General features: G+C 40.3%; 1 protein-coding gene across 9 annotated transcripts in view; it reads left to right on the forward strand.

Moving 5' to 3' along the window:
* Window positions 1-20,607, forward strand: part of TTC39B (tetratricopeptide repeat domain 39B) — a 141,234-nt gene that overhangs the window by 68,724 nt on the left and 51,903 nt on the right. For 5 of the 9 annotated variants that reach the window (XR_014056636.1, XR_014056628.1, XM_081500054.1 and 2 more), the window contains 2 exons: window positions 10,841-10,936; window positions 19,216-19,326. Coding sequence is in view for 6 of the 9 variants with exons in the window: in XM_081500054.1 (XP_081356180.1) it covers window positions 10,841-10,936; window positions 19,216-19,326 (207 nt within the window). In the remaining 3 variants the exon portion in view is untranslated. Of the gene's footprint in view, window positions 1-10,290; window positions 10,354-10,840; window positions 10,937-11,836; window positions 11,931-19,215; window positions 19,327-20,607 lie in introns of those variants that run through there. The other 4 variants (XR_014056627.1, XM_081500038.1, XM_081500012.1 and 1 more) reach the window with 2 other exon arrangements.

Genomic DNA, 20,607 nt, shown 5'->3' on the forward strand with positions numbered 1-20,607 from the left:
AAAGTGAAGTCGCTCAGTCATGTCCGACTCTTAGCGACCCCATGGACTGCAGCCTACCAGGCCCCTCCGTCCATGGGATTTCCCAGGCAAGAGTACTGGAGTGGGGTGCCATTGCCTTCTCCATATACAGTATACCAACTATGAAAACAGCTGTACATTGAAGAGTTAAAGAAAATTAAACTTTGGCACTTAATTGTGTATTTATGTTTCCCCTTCTATTTTGCTTATCTCATCTGATAGATGTATGTGCGTACATGCTTACTTGCTCAGTCGTGTCCGACTCTTTGTGACCCCATGGATGATAGCCTAGTAGGCTCCTCTGTCCTTGGGATTTTCCAGGCAAGAATACTGGAGTGGGTTGCCATTTCCTTCTCCAGGGGATCTTCCTGACCCAGGGATTGAATTCACATCTCCTGAATCTCCCACATTGCAGGTGGATTCTTCACTGCTGAGCCATCAGGGAAGCCCACATGTATGTGGGGGAAGCCCTAATATTTACTGATAGTTGCTTGCTTGTGAATGAGGACTCCATGATCATATAATCATGGGTGCTTTCCATGATTTACATATGTGACATAAAATACCAAGAATTGAGACTGTATTTGGCACAAGGGTGCTAATACACATATAGAATTAATACAAATGTCATTCATTCAATCAAAATTTATTGAACTTCTCTGGACTAAGAGAATTCCTGTCCTTAAAAAGCTCATCATCTACTCACAACAGCTGAAAAGTAGACCACTCATCATACTGTGATGAGTTTAAAATTTTGACCATGAAACCCAGAGGAGAGACATTTCTCTAGCCTAGAAAACTTTTGAGTTCGTTTGGGTAGTGTTGGGTTTTCTTTCCCTCATGTACCATGAGCTAAATGAAAGGCAAACTTGTTTCATCTTTGTGTTTTAGAAAGGTTTTTTTTTTTTTGCTCTTTGTTTGAGGTGGTGTTTGTAAAGAATTGATAAAGTTACCCTCATTCAGTGTCATGCTGAAAACCTGCATTTGCTCTGTGTCCTGAGAAGGTCTGCATCCCTACTTGGAGGGACTGATGAAAATGCCAGAGTGCTGCTAAGTGGCTTCTGGCTGTCCCTGCGGGAAGCTCAAACTGCTGAGTAGCAGGAATGCAGTGGTCTGTCTAATGGGGAGTTCTTGGCCCCAATCACTTAACTCTTTTAACAACATCATACCACATTTATGTCATGTTTCAATTTAAAAAGTGATTTTACAAAGTGGAATGCATTGCTTCCTTGGAACATCCCTGTGAGGTAAACAGGACAAAGGAATTTTTAGCCCACTTCTGGCTTTTGTGTGTATGTGCAGTTTTTTCCCTCATTTTTTTTATTGTTGTAAAATACATGTAACATACACTTTTCCATCATAACCACTGCTTCAGTAGTACTAAGTATGTTCATAATGTGCAGCCATCACCACTGTCCATCTCTGCAGCTCTTCGTGTTGTAAAACTGAAACTCTATGTACATCAAATAGTAGCCTACCCACCCCGCTTGCTTCCACCTCCCTCTCCTCAGGCCGCCCCTCCCAGCCCCTGGCAGAGGAGAGCAATTGACCCAAAATCTCATTGCTTGCACACCTAGGACAGAACCCAGCATTCTGCATGTGTCCAGCATGCTTTCTCCTAAATCACACTACAGTAGGGAACTGAAGAAGGATCACTAATAGATTTGGTAGAAGTTTTCCGCTAGAAATAAGAGAACCCTCCAGTAGGGAAGGAATTTTCATTTAAGTTTGAAAAAAATCAGTAAAGAAAACCAGCAAAATGAAACAGGAGCTGTATATATCTCTTGCCAACTAACATCCTGTTGTTATTTGTTTTGACTAAAGTGAAGGAGTACAGTTTGCTTTGCCTAAGGAAATACGTTGAAAAGATGCAGGCTCTGGTTTTAGTTTCCAACTCTGTCAGTGATCTGCTGTGACTGTGGGCAAGAAAAACAGCATCTGTTGGGGTCCTTTCTATTTTCTAAAGAGACGGTAAGTCCCACCCTCCATTTTTTCAGTGAGTAGGATCTGGGCACGCTTTATCTTTCATCCCAAAAATGAATTTTCGTTCTTTTCAACTGTCCTCACTTTGCTTTGGAACTCTCATCTCCCTTGAGGATGAGAAAAAAAAATTAAGTTGTCAATTAAAGATGACATCATCTGTTCAGCATTCAGACAGCCTCTTTGGGAGAGTCTCAGGTTTTCCTGATGGAGTAGGGGAGGTAAATGCCCATGCAAGTGAAAATGTAAACTCTGCATCAGGCTGACATCTCCCATCCCGAAGGTTCCCCCTCTTTCCCCTCTTTCCCAGATGGCCTTTGGGGACAGGAGGAAGTGATACGGGGATGGAGCCCAGTCTAGGTGTTGCTCTCTGGTTGAGCGTCTCATCGGTCGTTTTTGCGGTGACCTCTGTCCTTGTTGTGCCTGCCCCTGAGTTACCTGTGATGGCTGGACCTGCCGGTGCACCCATGACCCTGAGGGCTTGGCGTTCTCCACTGGTGCTAGCTGGTCCACAGGTGCCAGAGGCCAGTGGCCACTCCCATTTGATCCCTGTTCTCTGCCCTTTGCCACCAGAGCTGTCTTTTAAAAACACCTTTATTTTGCAGTATCTCCATACTTTGAGAAAAAGTATGAGAATCATACAGAGAACTTTGGTCCACCCTGAATCTCTTTTTAGCATTTTGCCACATTTGTGTTTTATTCTCTCTCTGGATACACATTATTATATATTTTTCTGAATCCTTTGGGAGTAAGATACAGCTCCAGAAAAGATGGTCTAGGACAGGGGTACCCAACTGCCTGGCCATGGACCTGGCACCTCCTGTCAGATCAGTGGTGGTGTTAAGGTTAGAAATAAAGTGCACAATAAATTTAAGTGCTTGAATCTTCCTGACACCATCCCCCCACGGCACGTCCATGTAAAAATTGTCTTCCATGAAACTGGTCCCTGGCACCATCTAGAAGGATGAATTGTAACCTTCCAAGTGAACAAGGGAGGGAAGTGTCTGGAAATAGCCCTTGTGTTCTTTCTTCTTCTCTGCTCTCCTCTAAGTCTTTCTTCCAGGTCAAGCTCCCTGAGCTCTTCCTTTTATGGAAAAGCACAAAGAATATAAAAACCACCCAAGTTCTTCAGATGATATGAAGGTTTATAATTTTGATTGAGGAAGCTTTTGTAATAAGTCTAAGCATGTATTATTTATGGATAGTTTATTTAGTTTATGAATCTACTAGTCTCTTACCTAATAGAATAACTATATTCTATGTTGATGCTTTCTTTTGGGCCTTTTTTAGAGTTTTAGGGCTTCCCTCTAAACGTCAGGACTAGTATGGCAAAAAATGTTGAAATTTCTTTCCTTTGATTCTGATAGTGCTGGTGACAGGGTTCGGGGTGAAGTTGACAGTAACATGTATTTTAGGGAGTGCCTGGTAATTTCTGGGCTGTTCTTTCTCTCCCAGCAGCAGAAGTAGCGGCTCTCCTTCTCCTCTGATTACTGGCCGTGAGGATCGCTATTTGAAAACATCATCCATAGGACAGAATTTGGTCTGATGAGCAGTTTTCTTTAGTAAGATAAGTTGGGTTATATGGTCAATAATATTAAGCAATAGATTAACTGAGAATCTGGTGGTGGTGTCCACTGGAGCCCTGCGTTCATAACTCCAGCGGGTACCATTCAGACTATGCTTGTGTTGTGTTTAGTGGCTCAGTTGTGTCTGACTCTTTGTGACCTCATGGACTGTAGCTCCCCAGGCTATTCTGTCCGTGGGGATTCTCCAGGCAAGAATACTGGAGTGGATTCAGACTGTAGGTTATATTTTATAAATGGTGCCTCCCAGAGCATATCTGTTAGTCTTTCTTCATTCATTCCTCTTGTCCCCCAAAGAGAGATTTTGACTTTGATGAAAAAGCTTCAAGGCTATTGTGTCATTTTATTAATTTTTGAAATTTTATTTCATTTTTTTCTTTTTAAAGTGGGCTCGCTTTTATTTCATTATGCAGGAACACAGCCCATTGTGTTGGATTTATTGGGGGAAATTTTTGAATTGATTCTGCTAATTGTGATTTGAATGAGAGAAAAAGTATAAACAATGAAGTTGTAAGCTTTTCATTTGAGACTAGTTCTACCGAAAGGTTAAAAATTTAAAGCAGTATAAAGCTCAGTAATAAAAAGTCAGATAACCCAATTAAAAAATGGCCAAAGAACCTGAACAGGCATTTCTCCAAAGGTCAATATGTACCCAAACAGATACTCAGTATCATTAGTCCTTAGGCAAATGCAAGTCAAAACCACAAGGTTCTATTGTTGGGAGAGGGTGTAATTTCCTCAGTTCTGTCTCGCAACAAAGATTTGAAACTGTGGACCAGTGTGACAACTAGATTACAGTTTAGGGTTTTATTTGGCAACAAAGAATAGTACATGCTGGAGGCATGAGGGCAGGCGGACCCCAAAGGAGAGGCCCCAACCTGGCTTGGCTTCTTCTTTTTATACCTTTTTGTCTCCTCCCCCCAAGCCTGCCCTATGCAAATTAGAGCTAGCCAGGAAGAGGGCGTGTTTGTTTCACCTGAGGTTCTCAGAACACTTAGGTTCTGGGATTTTTCCTTTGTTCCCTTTTCACAGGCTTCTCCCTTCGTCTTTTAGCCACTGCCATTTTGAACTCCTTTTTCCTATTCTAACTACCTAACACTATAATACACCCTAAGATGGACAGTAACAAATGTTGTCCAAGATATGGAGAAATTGAAACTTTCATGTTACTGGTAAGAATGTAAAATGACACAGTCATTTTAGAAAATGGCCTGACAGCTCTCAAAAATATCAAATGTAGAATTATCATATAATTCAGCAATTCCACTCCTAGGTGTATATATATGTGTGTATATATACCCAAGAGAAATGAAATACATGTCCACACAAGAACTTGTACATGAATGTTAATAGAAGCATTATTTATAATAGCCCAAAAGTAGAAATATACCCGTATACCTATCAACTAATGAAGTGACAGATGAAGTGTGTTGTATCTATAACAATGGATTACTATTTGACAATAAAAAAGAACGACATATTGATACATACAACAACACAAATGAATCTTCAAAACCTTATGTTCCATGAAAAAAACTAATCATGAAAGACCATATTACTTAATATCATTAATATAAAATGTACAGAAAAGGCAAATTTATACATGTAGAAAGTAAATTAGTGGTTTCTTAGGACTAGAGGTAGAGGGAAATGGGAAGTGATTACTGATGAATATAGAGTATCTTTTGACAAAAAGATAGAGTATAGAGTATCATTTTGACAAAATGATAATCACGACGGTGTGATCACTCACCTAGAGCCAGACATCCTGGAATGTGAAGTCAAGTGGGCCTTAGAAAGCATCACTACGAACAAAGCTAGTGGAGGTGACGGAATTCCAGTTGAGCTATTTCAAATCCTCAAAGGTGATGCTGTGAAAGTGCTGCACTCGATATGCCAGCAAATTTGGAAAACTCAGCAGTGGCTACAGGGCTGGAAAAGGAAAGATTTCATTCCAATCCCAAAGAAAGGCAATGCCAAAGAATGATCAAACTACCACACAATTGCACTCATCTCACACGCTAGTAAAGTAATGCTCAAAATTCTCCAAGTCAGGCTTCAGCAATACGTGAACCGTGAACTTCCAGATGTTCAAGCTGGTTTTAGAAAAGGCAGAGGAACCAGAGATCAAATTGCCAACATCTGCTGGATCATTGAAAAAGCAAGAGAGTTCCAGGAAAACATCTATTTCTGCTTTATTGACTATGCCAAAGCCTTTGACTGTGTGGATCACAATAAACTGTGGAAAATTCTGAAAGAGATGGGAATACCAGACCATCTGACCTGTCTCTTGAAAACCTGTATGCAGGTCAGGAAGCAACAGTTAGAACTGGACATGGAAGAACAGACTGGTTCCAAATAGGAAAAGGAGTACGTCAAGGCTATGTATTGTCACCCTGCTTATTTAACTTACATGCAGAGTACATCATGAGAAACGCTGGAAGAAACACAAGCTGGAATCAAGATTTCCAGGAGAAATATCAATAACCTCAGATATGTGGATGACATCACCCTTATGGCAGAAAGTGAAGAAGAACTAAAGAGTCTCTTGATGAAAGTGAAAGAGGAGAGTGTAAAAGTTGGCTTAAAGCTCAACGTTCAGAAAACTAAGATTATGGCATCTGGTCCCATCACTTCATGGGAAATAGATGGGGAAATAGTGTCAGCCTTTATTTTTTTGGGCTCCAAAATCACTGCTGATGGTGATTGCAGCCATGAAATTAAAAGACGGTTACTCCTTGGAAGGAAGGTGATGACCAACCTAGATAGCATATTTAAAAGCAGAAGCGTTACTTTGCCAACAAAAGTCCATCTAGTCAAGGCTATGGTTTTTCCAGTGGTCATGTATGGATGTGAGATTTGGACGGTGAAGAAAGCTGAGCGCCGCAGAATTGATGCTTTTGAACTGTGGTGTTGGAGAAGACTCTTGAGAGTCCCTTGGACTGCAAGGAGATCCACCAGTCCATCCTAAAGGAGATCAATCCTGGGTGTTCATTGGAAGGTCTGATGTTGAAGCTGAAACTCCAATACTTTGGCCACCTCATGTGAAGAGTTCACTCATTGGAAAAGACCCTAATGCTGGGAAGGATTGGGGGCAGGAGGAGAAGGGGACGACAGAGGATGAGATGGTTGGATGGCATCACTGACTCGATGGACATGGGTTTGAGTGGGCTCCGGGAGTTGGTGATGGACAGGGAGGCCTGGCGTGCTGCAATTCATGGGGTCGCAAAGAGTTGAACATGACTGAGTGACTGAACTGAACTGAACTGAACTGAAAGTAATATACTATCTGTGCATATTAAAAACAATTGATTGTATACTTCAAATGAGTGAATTGAGTGGTCTGTGAATAATGTCTCAATAAAGCTGTTTAAAAACTTAGAGCAGTAAAATCATGGCAAGATAAGGACATATTTTCTAGTATAATAATAGTATAAATGAAATATGATATCATATTTTTCCTTAACCTCTATAAACCAAATAACAAGATTTTTCTTTAGCTAAAAATACATTTTTTTCTAACATCTGAGCATAACATCTAGGTTTTGCTCAAAAGTAGAACAGGCAAGTCATTCTGTTCAGTTAAATTTTTAATAACTGTGCTTACTTTGGTGGTACACATTCTAAAACTAAAGCAACATAAGGAACATCTAGCATGGCATCTTTGCAAGGGTGCGTGTACCTTAGTGCAGTGTCTTATGTATATTTCCTTCCTTTATTGAAGGAAATAAAAGAAGACTTGGATAAATGTGTATAGGTATGAAAATATAATATTGTAAAGATAGCAGTTCTTGGTAAAAATCTCTGAAAATGTGATGATGTCCCACTCAAAACTCTGCAGACTTCTCTTGTAACTTTACAATAACTGATTCTAAAATTTATAAATAAGAAATTGCAATAGCAGCCCAAGACCCGCCCCTCCTGCCAACATCCTCTCAAAGAGCATTTAATGTAGTAGAGGATTTGCCCATTGGCATATATAAGAAAGCCATGAGAATGAAAATTATGTGACTTTCTGCAAACAGAAGCAAGTATGTGAATGGATGAAAAGAGTGCCTGAAACTTCTTTATGCATGTATGAAAACTTGCCCTGGGTTAGAGATTACAGTGTCATTCAGTAGGTCGGAGTGTGATGAGTACAGTATGAACACATGTCAAAGATTTACTTATCAATGACAAAATCAGCAAGATGGTTAAAATTTTTCCAAGATCATTTGGGGGAACTGAAGAAAGAATGTTTGAATAAGATTTGTTATATACGAATATACAAACCTGATTAATTTCCTACAAGGCAAAAAACCCATAACCGTATCAAATTATTTGCATATGTGTCAGACCAGAAAAAAAATCTACAAGTTAACATATTATACAAAATATAGACCCTAATGCATAGAAAATAACAAATCAAAGGTATATCCCCTACAAAATGAAATATTCCTTGGGGGGGCCTATTTGTACTCTAAGATGGTATTGAGTAGGCATACAATCTTTCTTTTGCATTATTTAGAATCTGATAAGTAGCTGAAGGATATGTTATTCGTTACTGATGGGATAATTGCCTATCCATAGGGGAAATACTTAAATTTAGATCACACTGTACACCAAGTGGATTCGAGATATACTTGCATGTTAAACCATTTTCTCCATGTATTTGAAGCATTTCTCATAAAAAAGGAAAAATAGGTTCTTGATAAAATACTAGATAGTAGTTTAAATGAGTGAATTATATCTAAATATGACTTTAAAAAAATCAGTTTGTAGCATGATATACTTATTGTGCTATTAATATAAATTTTAAAATACTGTAGAATATCTGGGACTTCATATATATATATAAGCATAAAAAACTAAACTCTTGTACCTCAGAAAAATAAAAAAAACCCTAGTATTGTTTTATTAAGAATTACTAAGTTCTGATAAATTCAAGTGTTTTTGTGCTTGATAAAGATGTTATAATTATAGCTTTGAAATGTGCAACCTTTACCTGGCACAGCAGACTTGATTTTAACAGGACTTAATTAATTCAGTGTTTTGTATGTAATTTATAGTATGTCAAGTCCTTGGGGGTAAAGATACGGGCTTTTAAAAATTATCTTGGAAAAAGTGGCAAAAGAATAAGAAGAATGCACACATTATCTTGTAGCATATATTTAAATTATGAATGGATCAACACATTAAATATTTAGAAAGTAAGCAGCATGGAAAATTATGTTATATAATCTTTATGGAGGGAAAGTTTTTTAAGTGTGCCTTGAAAATCAGAAACATTAAAGGGAAATGACTAGTTTTGATTAAATAAAAATCTCAGTATTGGGGAGAACGTTAAAATTAAAGATAAGGCAGATGCCAAACGGGGGCATTTTAATGTACATTTTAGAGAACATGTTTTTCTAGCCCTTATAAATGCACCTATAAGGGAACAGATAGGGAAGAATGATCCAAAAGGTTAGACAGTCCTTTGAATCTGTCTTTCCTCCTTCCTTGCTTGTAAACAGAAATGCCAGTCACTGCCGTGGAGTCTGGTTTATCTGAGTGCTTAGCACTTCCTCGATTCTCCTGGTAAAAAGTTCTTGTGATGGAAAATAACCTTCCTTTAAGATACATTTCCTCTTATCCTTGACATTTTATTGTCTCTCACCACCCACAGCTAGCCACCCTAGTAAAAAAAAACACCTTGATTTCCTCTAATTTGATGTATAAAATTTAGGGAACTTGATATGTTCAAGAAAAGATGAATGCTGGATATAAAATATTACTGGGTATTGGGAAGTCAGAAGGTAGAATATAATCAAGCTCTACTTAATCTGCAATAAGGGCACTGACATTTTAGAACTAAAAACACATCAAGAAAAAGCTTTCCTGAAGGAATGGTCAGTACCGTTTTCCTCTCTGCTCCGTAGCTTGTGCACAGTTAGGGTGAATCGTCAGTGGGAGGTTGGAGATTCTATTTTACACAGGGCAGGACTTACTCTTAAGTTCTGTGGAAGTTTCCTTCTCTCCAGCGGACTTGCCTCCATGTGTGTCTGTGAGGGTAGATAGGGGTCAAAAAGTGGCCTAAGATTCTGCAAACCAGATTGGTCTCCACATCTTCTGTGTTACCTCAACATTTTGTGGGGTGTATATAATGGGAAATAGGCTGGTTTTTAAATGTAAGATATTTTACAAAATACACGCCTTTTACCTCCAGAATTTATCCTTAAGAAATAGTCAGGAAAGTGAGTAAAGGGGCTTATTTTAGTATTGTTTGTAACTGTGAAATATTGGGAGCAACTAACATGCCTCAAAATGAGGGATGGGTAACAAATTATGTTACCCATAACATACCCAGTCTATTCAGTAGACTGCTGTGTGGACAGGAACCATGGTAGAGCAACTCTATGTTGAGAAGAAAGGATTCAGAATAAATTAAGCATATAATGAAGGAAACCAAATATGTTATCCCAAAGTGCGTATGCCTCTTTGACATAAACATCATTTTGAGTTGAAGTCAATTAAGAAGCAGTAACAACTGAAAAAATTCCCTCTTTCTGCCCAAAAGTAGGACCTAAATTCTCTTTTTTACTGGAGACAGACTCTTACAGCTCAGAGAGTCTGCAAACAAACTTTGTTAAATTAACCCTTATCTTCCTAGTTATATCTTTACCATTTACTCCTAGCCCTTTACCATTTGTTCTGCCAATTCTTCACAAATATATTGTTTCTTTGAAAGGTATAAAAGATTTCTGCTCTGGTCACTTTTTGGGTCTTCTGTCTCTTCTGGAGATTCACATGTGTATGTATAACTTCACATTTTTATGCTTTTGTCTTGTTGATCTGTCTTTGTCAGTTTAATTTTCAGACCCAGCCAGGGACCCTAAGAGAGTTGATGGAAACTCTTTCCTCCCCTACAATAATATTCCCTTTCAATTAAGAAAGCTAGAGATAGATACATAGATAGATATACATGGGAAAAGATTTGGAAGAATATATACAAGCTACAATGTTATGTTTGGGTGGAGAGTTTTGGGAGGGGGCGATTTCATGAATTTCTTTTTTGTTGGACTGGAATGAAAAGAAAAATAAGTTTATTTTATTGGGGCTGTATTTCAGGAATATTCACTTTGTAACTGAGTAGATTTTGCTATTTTATTTGCAAAATTGGTAAGAAATGGAGGTGAGATATTATAAATTACTGAAGGGATTATGTTGTGTTCTTGAATATATGTAGATTTTTCCTGTAAGACAAAGAAATGAAAACCTCACTGCCTTTTTATCAACAGGCCTTCTCGTGTAGATATGGCAACAAGCAGCCAGCACTTCTCATCATTTGATTCAAAACAGGCACCGGGACAGCACCGAACATCTAATGTGAAAAGGTCAGGAAGGGGGTGTGGGTGTTCCTGGGGGACTGGGAAGAGCACTCCAACTTTTTGGTAAAATTGTGATGTTGATGTTACAATAGGAATGGTGTCGCAAAGAGTCGGACACGACTGAAACGACTTGGCATGCACACGCAGGGTGGGGAGAGATCTGAGCAGGCGTAGTGCTCATTTCACAAATTAGGGAAGGCTTGTCTGAGCCGCTTAGGCAGGGGTCCCCAACAGCTGGGTCACGGACCAGTACCAGTCCATGGCCTGTTAGGAGCCAGGCCATATGGCAGGAGGTGAGCGGTGGGTGAATGAGCGAAGCTTCACCTGTATTTACAGCCGTGCTCTGAAACTTGCATTACTGCCTGAGCTCCACTTTCTGTCAGGTCAGTGGCCGCATGAGATTCTCATCAGAGCACAGACTCTAGGTGAACTGCGCTTGCGAGCTATCTAGGTTGCAGCCTCCTTGTGAGAATCATTCTAGCACCTCCCCCAGTCATCCGTGAAAAAATTGTTTTCCCCAAAACCTGTCCCTGGTGCCAAAAAGGAAGAGGACTGCTACGCTAAGGCATTTAGTGAGTAGATGGCCCTGTTATGTAAAAGCTGAAACAAAACCAGATTTACCTCTTGGGTCACAACTCCCTTTTGGGCCTTTTTTATCTTAAAAATGTTTAACTATTAATTTTATTGTAAAATAATATAACCATATTGCCAGGCATCTGGGAAGGTGGAGGGGAAGATGGAGGAAAGAATTATGAGCACTTTAATACAGACTGTTAGAATTTTGGTGTATTTCATTGCTATATCCAGTAGGCATGTGCTGCTGGATATAGGTGTGGTCAAACATTTTTCACTGAATATTGTAATTATTTTTCTTATTATGTTCTTCTTGTAACTTTGACTTAAAAGGGCATTTTAAGAAATTATCAGAGAAAATTCAGGAAATATAGAAAAACACAAAGAAGAGATAAAATATGTATTACCATCATCATAACTTTTTTTGGTGTGTATTCTTTCTTTTTCTCTTCATATATATAGATGTTATTAATAATTTTTTCTAAATTGGGATCATATTAATTTTACTCTTTGGTTACCTTTTTGAAGCATATCATGACATTTTTCCTTTCCACTGAATATGTTTTGTAATATCATATTTGACTGTTAAGTACTATTCCTTCCTATCCATTTTAGAATTATTTGTCACCTGTCTGTTTTTGAATATGTAAGTTGCTCCTCTATTGGTTATTAAGACAACTCTTTTAAGGCTTTAGTACTGTGAAAAAATGCTTTCCATCTGTCCTTACATGCTTATTAAACTTTAAATTATACAGCACATCATCAGCATTTTAGATTTTCCATTTGAAATTTCAACTGTTTTTGAATGTGTTCACAATACTTGTGGACTTGGCAGTTTTTCTTAGGACTCAGCCCTCACAGTATAAGGAAGGGGTGCAATATTCTAAGGATTGAGGAAAGGAGATGGAGTTGAAAATAACTTCTTAAGATCTGAAGGCATTTATTTTCCACATTACTTTTTAATTTCATATGTCTCTGTTCATGGAAATCTGAGCTATCTTCAGAAATATGTATTCTTCCCTCATAATTATTCTCCAACTGATCCAATAGTTTCCTAGGTAACCACTGCTTCAACGTTTATAGTGCTGAGTTTGAAAGCTGAGATAAATTAAAAAAATATTACTGAAAGCAGTGACGAATAAAGGGTGTATGTAGCAGTCAGAGATAAAAGAGATCTGGGCTGGATCAGTAGACTGGGAATTTTCAACATATGTGTGGCTGTTGAAGGCATGAACTGTACACGCTCTTTCTAAGAGAGAGTAAAACATATGAGAGTGGAGAAAGGAGCTCCATGAATACAGACAATGAAAGAACAGCTAATGGAATGATATACCATGCTGAGCTATGGAGGTTTGAGGGACAGGAAGATTCCATGAGATGGTGGTTGCAGTATGGGCAGTGGGTTGGGGAGCGGTGAGTTCTGGAATAAGGTCAACAGGTACTGCAAAGAGGTCTATATGGATACAGACTGGAAAGCATCTTTTGTATTTGTAGTTAGGTCATCAGAGACCTCTGGCTTTGAGGATTTCAAGGAAATTGTGGCAGGAGCCAGGCTGTAGTGGCTGAAGATGAACGGGAGGAGAGAAGTAGGGAAAGTGAGAATCAACTCCTTTTTGAAGCTCTTGTCCATGAAGAGAAAGAGTGGGAGAGGTTCATGAGAAAAACAAAATCAAGAGAAAGTTATCTTTTTTTGCTGATTTTTAAGTAGAAATGACTGAGGTTTGTTCATGTTCCTGAGTTGGAAAGGGGGCAGAGAGGAAGAAGTTAAAGATCTATAAAGGAAGAAACAGAAGGGAAATGTAAGAAATAGTGTAAATGTGTGTTCAAGTATTGCATTCATAGGTTTCATTTAAAAATGGATTTTTCTTTAAAAAAAATTAATGAAAACTCCTACTCTGCCTTTTAATCAACAGATTTTCTAATGCATTTGTAAAAATAAGTACTTGTAAATTTATTGTGAAACAGCCCAGAAGGACATCTGCAAAGCTGAGCAGTGTTTCAAAATTGAGCAAGTGTGTGGGTAGTTAGACTGCCTAGAGAATAATAGTACCTTACCTCATGTAGTATTTATTCCTCTTGTGACTATTTGTTCTACCAACACCCAATGTATTGCTCCCCCATACCAAGCCGTGTGGTAGTCAAGGAGGGAGTTTAGTCTCTGTTTCACAAGCTAGTAGTCCTGGATGACAGGTGACATACCCAAGGTGCCCCAGCCAGGAAGTGTTGACTTGTATCCTGGTGCTCTGTCTTCTCATTTCCTGGCCAGAGCATCTTTCATGAGCCCATTTGCCTCCCTGGTTATATTTCCTCCATTTGTTTAGTCTTGCAAAGTGCGTTGACAACCATGGTTTCTTTTGATTATACTTCAATTTGAAAGAGCCAGGAAAGAATCTTTCCGTAGAAGGATCCTGATGCTCAGAGGAGCACGTGGCTAACTGAAATGCCTTGCAACTCTGAAATTCTTTGAGTTCGAGCTATTAATCTGTGTCCTTAAGGGCACCAGTAACAAAAGTTTCAGTCATTTGTTAAGTTTTGTGGTCATCGCTTCAAATCTGTGGACACACAGAAGCAGTTATGAAGCGACTTTCTGAAAGTTACAGCTTGAGGATGACCATGATGATGTCTGATCGCCAGCCCAGGGGTTTTCTTTATCTCACACCAGGCTTGAGGAGGAGGATGCCATGGGCACAAGCTTGCTGGAGATACTTGGCTGTTTTTAAATAGTAGTACTTGTCACTCTAGTCCAATTGGACAGGTGTGGTGGGCTGGGCAGAAGGGTTTGAACTTTATGTGATAAGTGTGAGCAGCCACTTGAGGTCCTTAATCCAAGAGGGTAGTATAACTGAACATCTGTTTTAGGAAGAATAGTCTGAGAGTGGTATCCTGGGTGAATTAAAGCAGAGTAGTATTATCTGGGAACTTGCTGGGCCCACCACAGACCTACTGAGTCAGAAACTCTGGTGGTGGGGCCGAGCAGCGTATTTTAACAAGCCCTCTGGTGAGTTGTGTGTGTACAAATTCACATTAGTCATGTCTGACTCTTTGCAACTCCTGGGCTTATAGCCTGCTAAGCTCCTTTGTCCATGGGATTCTCCAGGTAAGAATCCTGGAGTGGGTTGCCTTTTCCTCCTCCAAGTCATCTTCCCAACACAGGGATTGAACTCTCATCTCTTAGTCTCCTGCATTGGCAGGCGGGGTCTTTACCAGTAGTGCCGGGTGAGTTGAATGCATGCTAAAGTTTGAGAGCCACCTAAGCAAAGTAGAATCAGGGGGGATTTTTGGAGACTATTTCAGAATTCAGACTTTATGTGATAATGCTCTCAGCTAATGTGGTGGCAGGGGAAGTGGACAGAACCACTGACCCCAAGATGTCTTTGAGAAGTTGTTGTCACTGTTATACTTGCTGTCTTGGTCATTCCTTGCAGAACACATGGTAGGAGCGATATTCTGGAGGGGAAGGAGGCTTAGTTTCATATGAACAGGTTAGTAAAGCGCTAAGAAGGGTTGAGTTCATTGTGTTGCGAGGTGCCGAACACCTGCGTTTGTTTCTCCCTCTAAGCTGGGCTAGCAAATACATCCCCCCAGGGACCAGTGTGGCCAGCTGAGATGCACAGGTGGTTGTTTGTATGGCACGGGGACCAGTATCTGTTTCCAGCCCATTTCCTGGCAACAAAAGATGAGCTGTACTGAGAGAACTGGTGGGAGTGGAATTAAGAGAAGAGGTGAAAGGTACACTGGAAAACCTACTGGTTGAAGGGAAGGGGTGATGAGAAAGGGAGTGGGGATTTCAGAGCTAAAAATTTCCTTTTGCCCTTAGAGTAAAATCCATCTTCTCTGCCCCTGTGGCTTCTGGTTTCTGCCTGATTTCTATCCTCATTTCCTCTCATTGTCTGCCATCTCACCACGTGCCTAGTTTAGAATCTCTCTTTTCCCCCCAACCTAGATATTCCCATGTCTGCTTTCATTCTGTAGCACTCGATGTTCCCTCTTTGAGAGCTTTCCATGACCATCCTCTTCAATGTTGAGCCTCATCCCACCTGCCTCCCCAAGCAGTTTCTTTTCCAGATGACTTATTGCAGGCTGAGATAATCTTAGTTACTGGTCTCCTTCAGTCTGCTGTCCCTCCTCAGGAGAGTGACAGTGCTTCCACAGTCAGGAATCCAGTGGGTCTTCTTCAGTGTTGTATTCCAAAACCTAGAAGAGTGCCTGGGGCATAGTTAGAACTCGCTGCTGCTGCTGCTGCTGCTGCTGCTAAGTCGCTTCAGTCGTGTCCGACTCTGTGCGACCCCATAGACGGCAGCCCACCAGGCTCCCCCGCCCCTGGGATTCTCCAGGCAAGAATACTGGAGTGGGTTGCCATTTCCTTCTCCTAATGTTAGTTGAATGAATTTAAGGTAGAGATTTAATCGGGAGGGAGGGAAGGTGCGGGGAGAAAGTGAGGGAAGAGATATATCTGTAGACACTAGGCAGCAAATGACTGCTCACTTGGCGGATAGTGGAGGTGTCACAGGATGAATCCAAGAGATGTTGAGGAAATACCACTGACAGAATTCTATGGTGGACTCATACGGGAGGTGCTAAGCAACTTACTTGTGAAGAATCTTCCTGAGAGGTTTGTTAGTATTAGGTTTCTCAGAGAAACAAGATCAATAGGAGAGAGATATCAAGAGAGATGGAGATCAAGGGAGAGGGAAGGAGATTGACTTACTATGGGAATTGGCTCGTGTGGTTATCAAGGCCAAGAAGTCCTGGGATCTGCTGTCCGCAAGCTGCAGAACCAGGAAAGCCAGTGGTGCAATTTAGTCTAAGCACGACGAGCTGGGAACCAGGAGCACAGGAGAGCAGAAGATAGATGTCCCAGCTCAAAGAGGGAAGAGATCGCGAATTCACCCTTCCTCTGCCTTTTTTGTTCGGTCTTGGCTCTCAGCAGATTGACTGATGCCCACTTACACTGGGGAAGCCCATCTGCTTTACTCAGTTCACCAGTTCTAAGGCTAATCTCTTTCAGAAACACTCTCACAGATACAGAAGTAGTATTGGACCAGCTTTCTAGACATCCCTTACTCATTCAAATTGATGTATAAAATTAACTATCACAATTTCTGAGTTCCGCAGCTCACTCCTTTTCCAAGGGCTTGTCTCCTGTCTGCACCATCCTGGAGGAGAGATGCTTTCAGGTCCCAAGCATGAGGAATTCTGTTTCTACCCAGAGCAGCATTTCTATTCCCCTCACCTGCCCACTCAACAATACTTACCAAGTCAACAATACTTATTGAGATTTACTGTGTTCTAGGTACAAGCAAAGGCCCTTGGGGCACAGCAGTGATGAAAACAACCTCCTTGCATTTGTATCCTAGAGAGAAAAGATAGCCAAAGACAAACAGGTCCACAAATATAGGCACAAGATATTTTGGATGGTAATAAGTGGTATGGAGCAAACAAAACAGTGAGATAAGATGGGCTGGGATGAGCAAGACACTCTGATTCCCTGCTTTTTGAGCTGAGATCTGAACAACAAGAAGGAACCAGCCATGAGAAGCCCTGGGGGCAGAGAGTGGGTGGTTCCCTGTAGCAATTTCAGAACCCGCTTCTGGAAGATGAGTAACTGAAGTGGGATTTTGTTTTCTTGCTTAAAAAATGAATATGGAGAAGACTGGTTGCTCAGAAGTTCAACTTTGGGCACATTGAAATGAAACATTGTACTGCTTGTTTCCTTACCATGATATTTTCTTGTTAAGAAATATTTGTTTTGTTACACAAAACATTTTGTTACCGAGTCCAAGCTAACTTGGCTCATTTTGACAGGCCAGTGACTCTGAGAGACAAGGTGTTGAGGCAAGCATGACTTTATTCGGAAAGCTGGCTGACCGAGGAGATGGCAGATTAGTGTCTCAAAGTAACCATCTTTTTGGAGCCTAGATGCCAGGTTCTTTTTATTAAATCTGGGAGAGAAAGAGAGAGAGAGAAGCATATGAGGAACTAAAGTCAAAGGACAAAATGTAGAAGGAGAGACAGTGAAGAAGTAAAGTAAAAAGACTCTTCAGTTTTGCAAAAACGTATCCAGGAAGGGTCAGCCTTTGGAAGGAGTGTGTTAATACCTTCTATTCACAGGTGGGCAGAGTCAGATTCTCTCTCTATGAGCTGAACAAAGGCTCTTTAGTTTACAGTCAGGCAGGGGGCAGGGTCCTCTGAGACAGGCTACTATGTATGATTATAATAACAAAAACAATGAAAAAACAAGTCAAAGAAACAGTTTCCAACATGGAGTCCGAAGTGGCTTCTCTGCAACACTTTTAGAGATGGCTCTTGTTTTAAAGGGTGGATTTTCTATCAATCATAAGTAGTTTACATGATTTTCTAAAAAGGGTAAAATTATGACTCACACAGATGTTAAAAATGTTGCTGAACTCATTAATCAGGGAGGGAACTGGGCAGATGTTAAAACAGATTCGAAGGCGATATCAAAACAGCAGAAATTTATATGGAGTAAAGGAATGTTGAAGTGAATGTGCAAATTCAGGCAAAACTGGCTTCTTCCGTAGTGGAGGCAGGAAGTCAATTGAAGGCTGGGACAGAATTTACATGTGTTAAATAACAAGTTCAGTAGCTTAAATTTGAAGATCTGATTGTCTTTATTAAACTCTTTGTGAATTGGGCAGAATCCCAACTAGCACTTGAAAGGAGCTCCTTCAGGCTGCAGGAAAGGAAAGGTTTTTCAAGGCAGAGAGGAACGGGGGAGGGGGAACGAAGGAAGTTATTAGCCAAGAATGCATTGTTTTCGGCTAGGCTTCTCTCCTAAGGGGGAGTTGGAGGGGCCTTTCAGCGGATTTCCTAGTGCTGCTCAGGATATTCCAGGTTGGCTGGTTATAGGTCACGTTCTTGGAGGAGATTGAAACTGATTGGTTAGATCCTGGTGAGTCATAGTATAAGTGACTCCATCTTGGGCCTGTTGTCTCTCTTTAAACACGTATCTGTAGACAACAGTTATTTTGCATTGCTATCAGTTATATATAATTTACAAAGCTGTAAGATAGCTCCTGTGGAAGCAAAAACAAATAACCCGGTGGAGTCTTTAGATTTTGGACAAGGCAGTTTTCCACCAACCACATTCTTGAGTGCGTGCGTGCATGTTCAGTCACACAGTCATGTCCAACTCTTTGCGAACCCATGGACTGTAGCCCACCAGACTTCTCTGTCCATGGGACTTCCCAGGCGAGAATAATGGGGTGGGTTGCATTTCCTCCTCTAGGGGATCTTCCTGACCCAGGGATCGAACCTGAGTCTCCTGCATTGGCAGGTAGATTCTTCACTACTGCATCACCGGGGAAGCCTGAAGCACATTCTTACCCCTACGTAATCAAACTAAAACGAAATAACCTCTGCTTCCCCTCATGAATAGAGATAGTGCCTATGCTTGTGGTTTTTGGAGTGATGGGGTAATTAATCATTTATTAAGTGCCTGCTATGAGCATTAATTGTCAATTGGTTCCATTCTTGAAACAGTCCCATGAAGTAGGTGGTGGTGTTCCCATTTTACAGATGAGAAAGTCAAGTTTCAAGGGTTAAAGACACAACTAGTAAGTGGAAGAGTTAGAATTCTAGTCTGTCTTTTTGTCTCCAAAGTGTACATACCCCACACACTCCCCGTGGTAACTTGCTACAAGTAAAAACTGTAAAAATTCTGTGTATTTTTTTTTTTTCTTGATCTTTAGGTCACTATCAACTAAGGTGGATCTTAGGAGTGGCCTCGAAGAATGTGCAACGGCATTGAACTTATTTCTAAGTAACAAATTTACAGATGCCTTAGAATTGCTTCGACCATGGTAATTAATTTTATTTTGTATAAGATATGTTTTTCATATGTTTTTGATGATTCTGTCTCTGATGTCATACTTTTCAGTTAATTTTTCTGCATTTCCATCTTAATATTTATAAGCTAATTTGGTTGAGATTTCTTTTGATTGGTTTTAATATCCAGTTAAGAAACCTGTCTTGTCAACTTTAATCATTAGAGCATTTCTGATTCTTTGTCCTCTTTTTCTATACTTGTTCAAATAATGTCATCTTATTAGTTTTGTAGAGCTTCATTTGGTTTTCTTCAGTGAAATATTTTTATGGGTTTCCTCTGAACTTAAATATGGTTGAGAAAAGTTTCCTTTGAAATGGACATGGGAAGAACTAAAGTATGCTAATCTTGGAGGCTAAAAAGAAATTTAAGATAATGAAAATATTCTTGGGACTCCTGATTTATGTGATAAATCAGTTTCATTTCAATTAACAGCGCTCATGTGCAGGCTCAGTTGTGTCCAACTCTTTGCCACCCCATGGACTGTAGCCCACGAGGCTCTTCTGTCCAAGGGATTTCCTAGGCAAGAATAATGGACTGGGGAGCCATTTCCTCCTCCAGGGGATCTTCCCAGCCCTGTGGATCGAACCTGCATCTCCTGCATTAACAGTCAGATTCTTTACCACTGAGCTACCTGGGAAGCCCCATTTTGGTGAATAGTACCTATCAATTCTGATGATGTGGCAGGAAAACCTATGCTTAGCCTTCTTCCTAGGCCTCACTTTGACCCTAGTGCCCATCTGTACAGTGTGACTAAGGAATAAGCTTACCTCGTGCCTTCAAACACAGTCACTGACCTGGATGAAACTTAGACCTCGTATAATAATATCAAGACGGTTACCTTGTGGGCACAGGAGTGGGACTCTTTCCTTTGAGGAGTCAGTAGGGTGGGGAGGGTGATGTGACTCTGGTCATTGACTTTGATTCTTAGAGATTACAGTAAGTCCCCTACATACAGACAGATTCTGTTCTGAGAGCGTGTTCGTAAGTCTAGTTTGTTCATAAGTCCAACAAAGTTAGCCTAGATACCCAACTTACACAATTGGCTATATAATACTGTACTGTAATACATTTATACTTTTCACACAAATAATATATGAAAACCACAAAAGTAAAACATTTTTAATCTTACAGTACAGTACCTTGAAAAGTACAGTAGTACAGTACAACAGCTGGCATTCAGGGGCCGGCATCCAGTGAACAGGCAAGAAGAGTTACTCACTGGAGGAGGGAGAGGAGGTAGGCAATGATAGAGCTA

Source organism: Giraffa tippelskirchi, chromosome 1, assembly GCF_054371585.1.
Source record: "Giraffa tippelskirchi isolate mGirTip1 chromosome 1, T2T-mGirTip1v1.2.pri, whole genome shotgun sequence".
In the NCBI taxonomy this organism is placed as follows: Eukaryota; Metazoa; Chordata; class Mammalia; order Artiodactyla; family Giraffidae; genus Giraffa; species Giraffa tippelskirchi.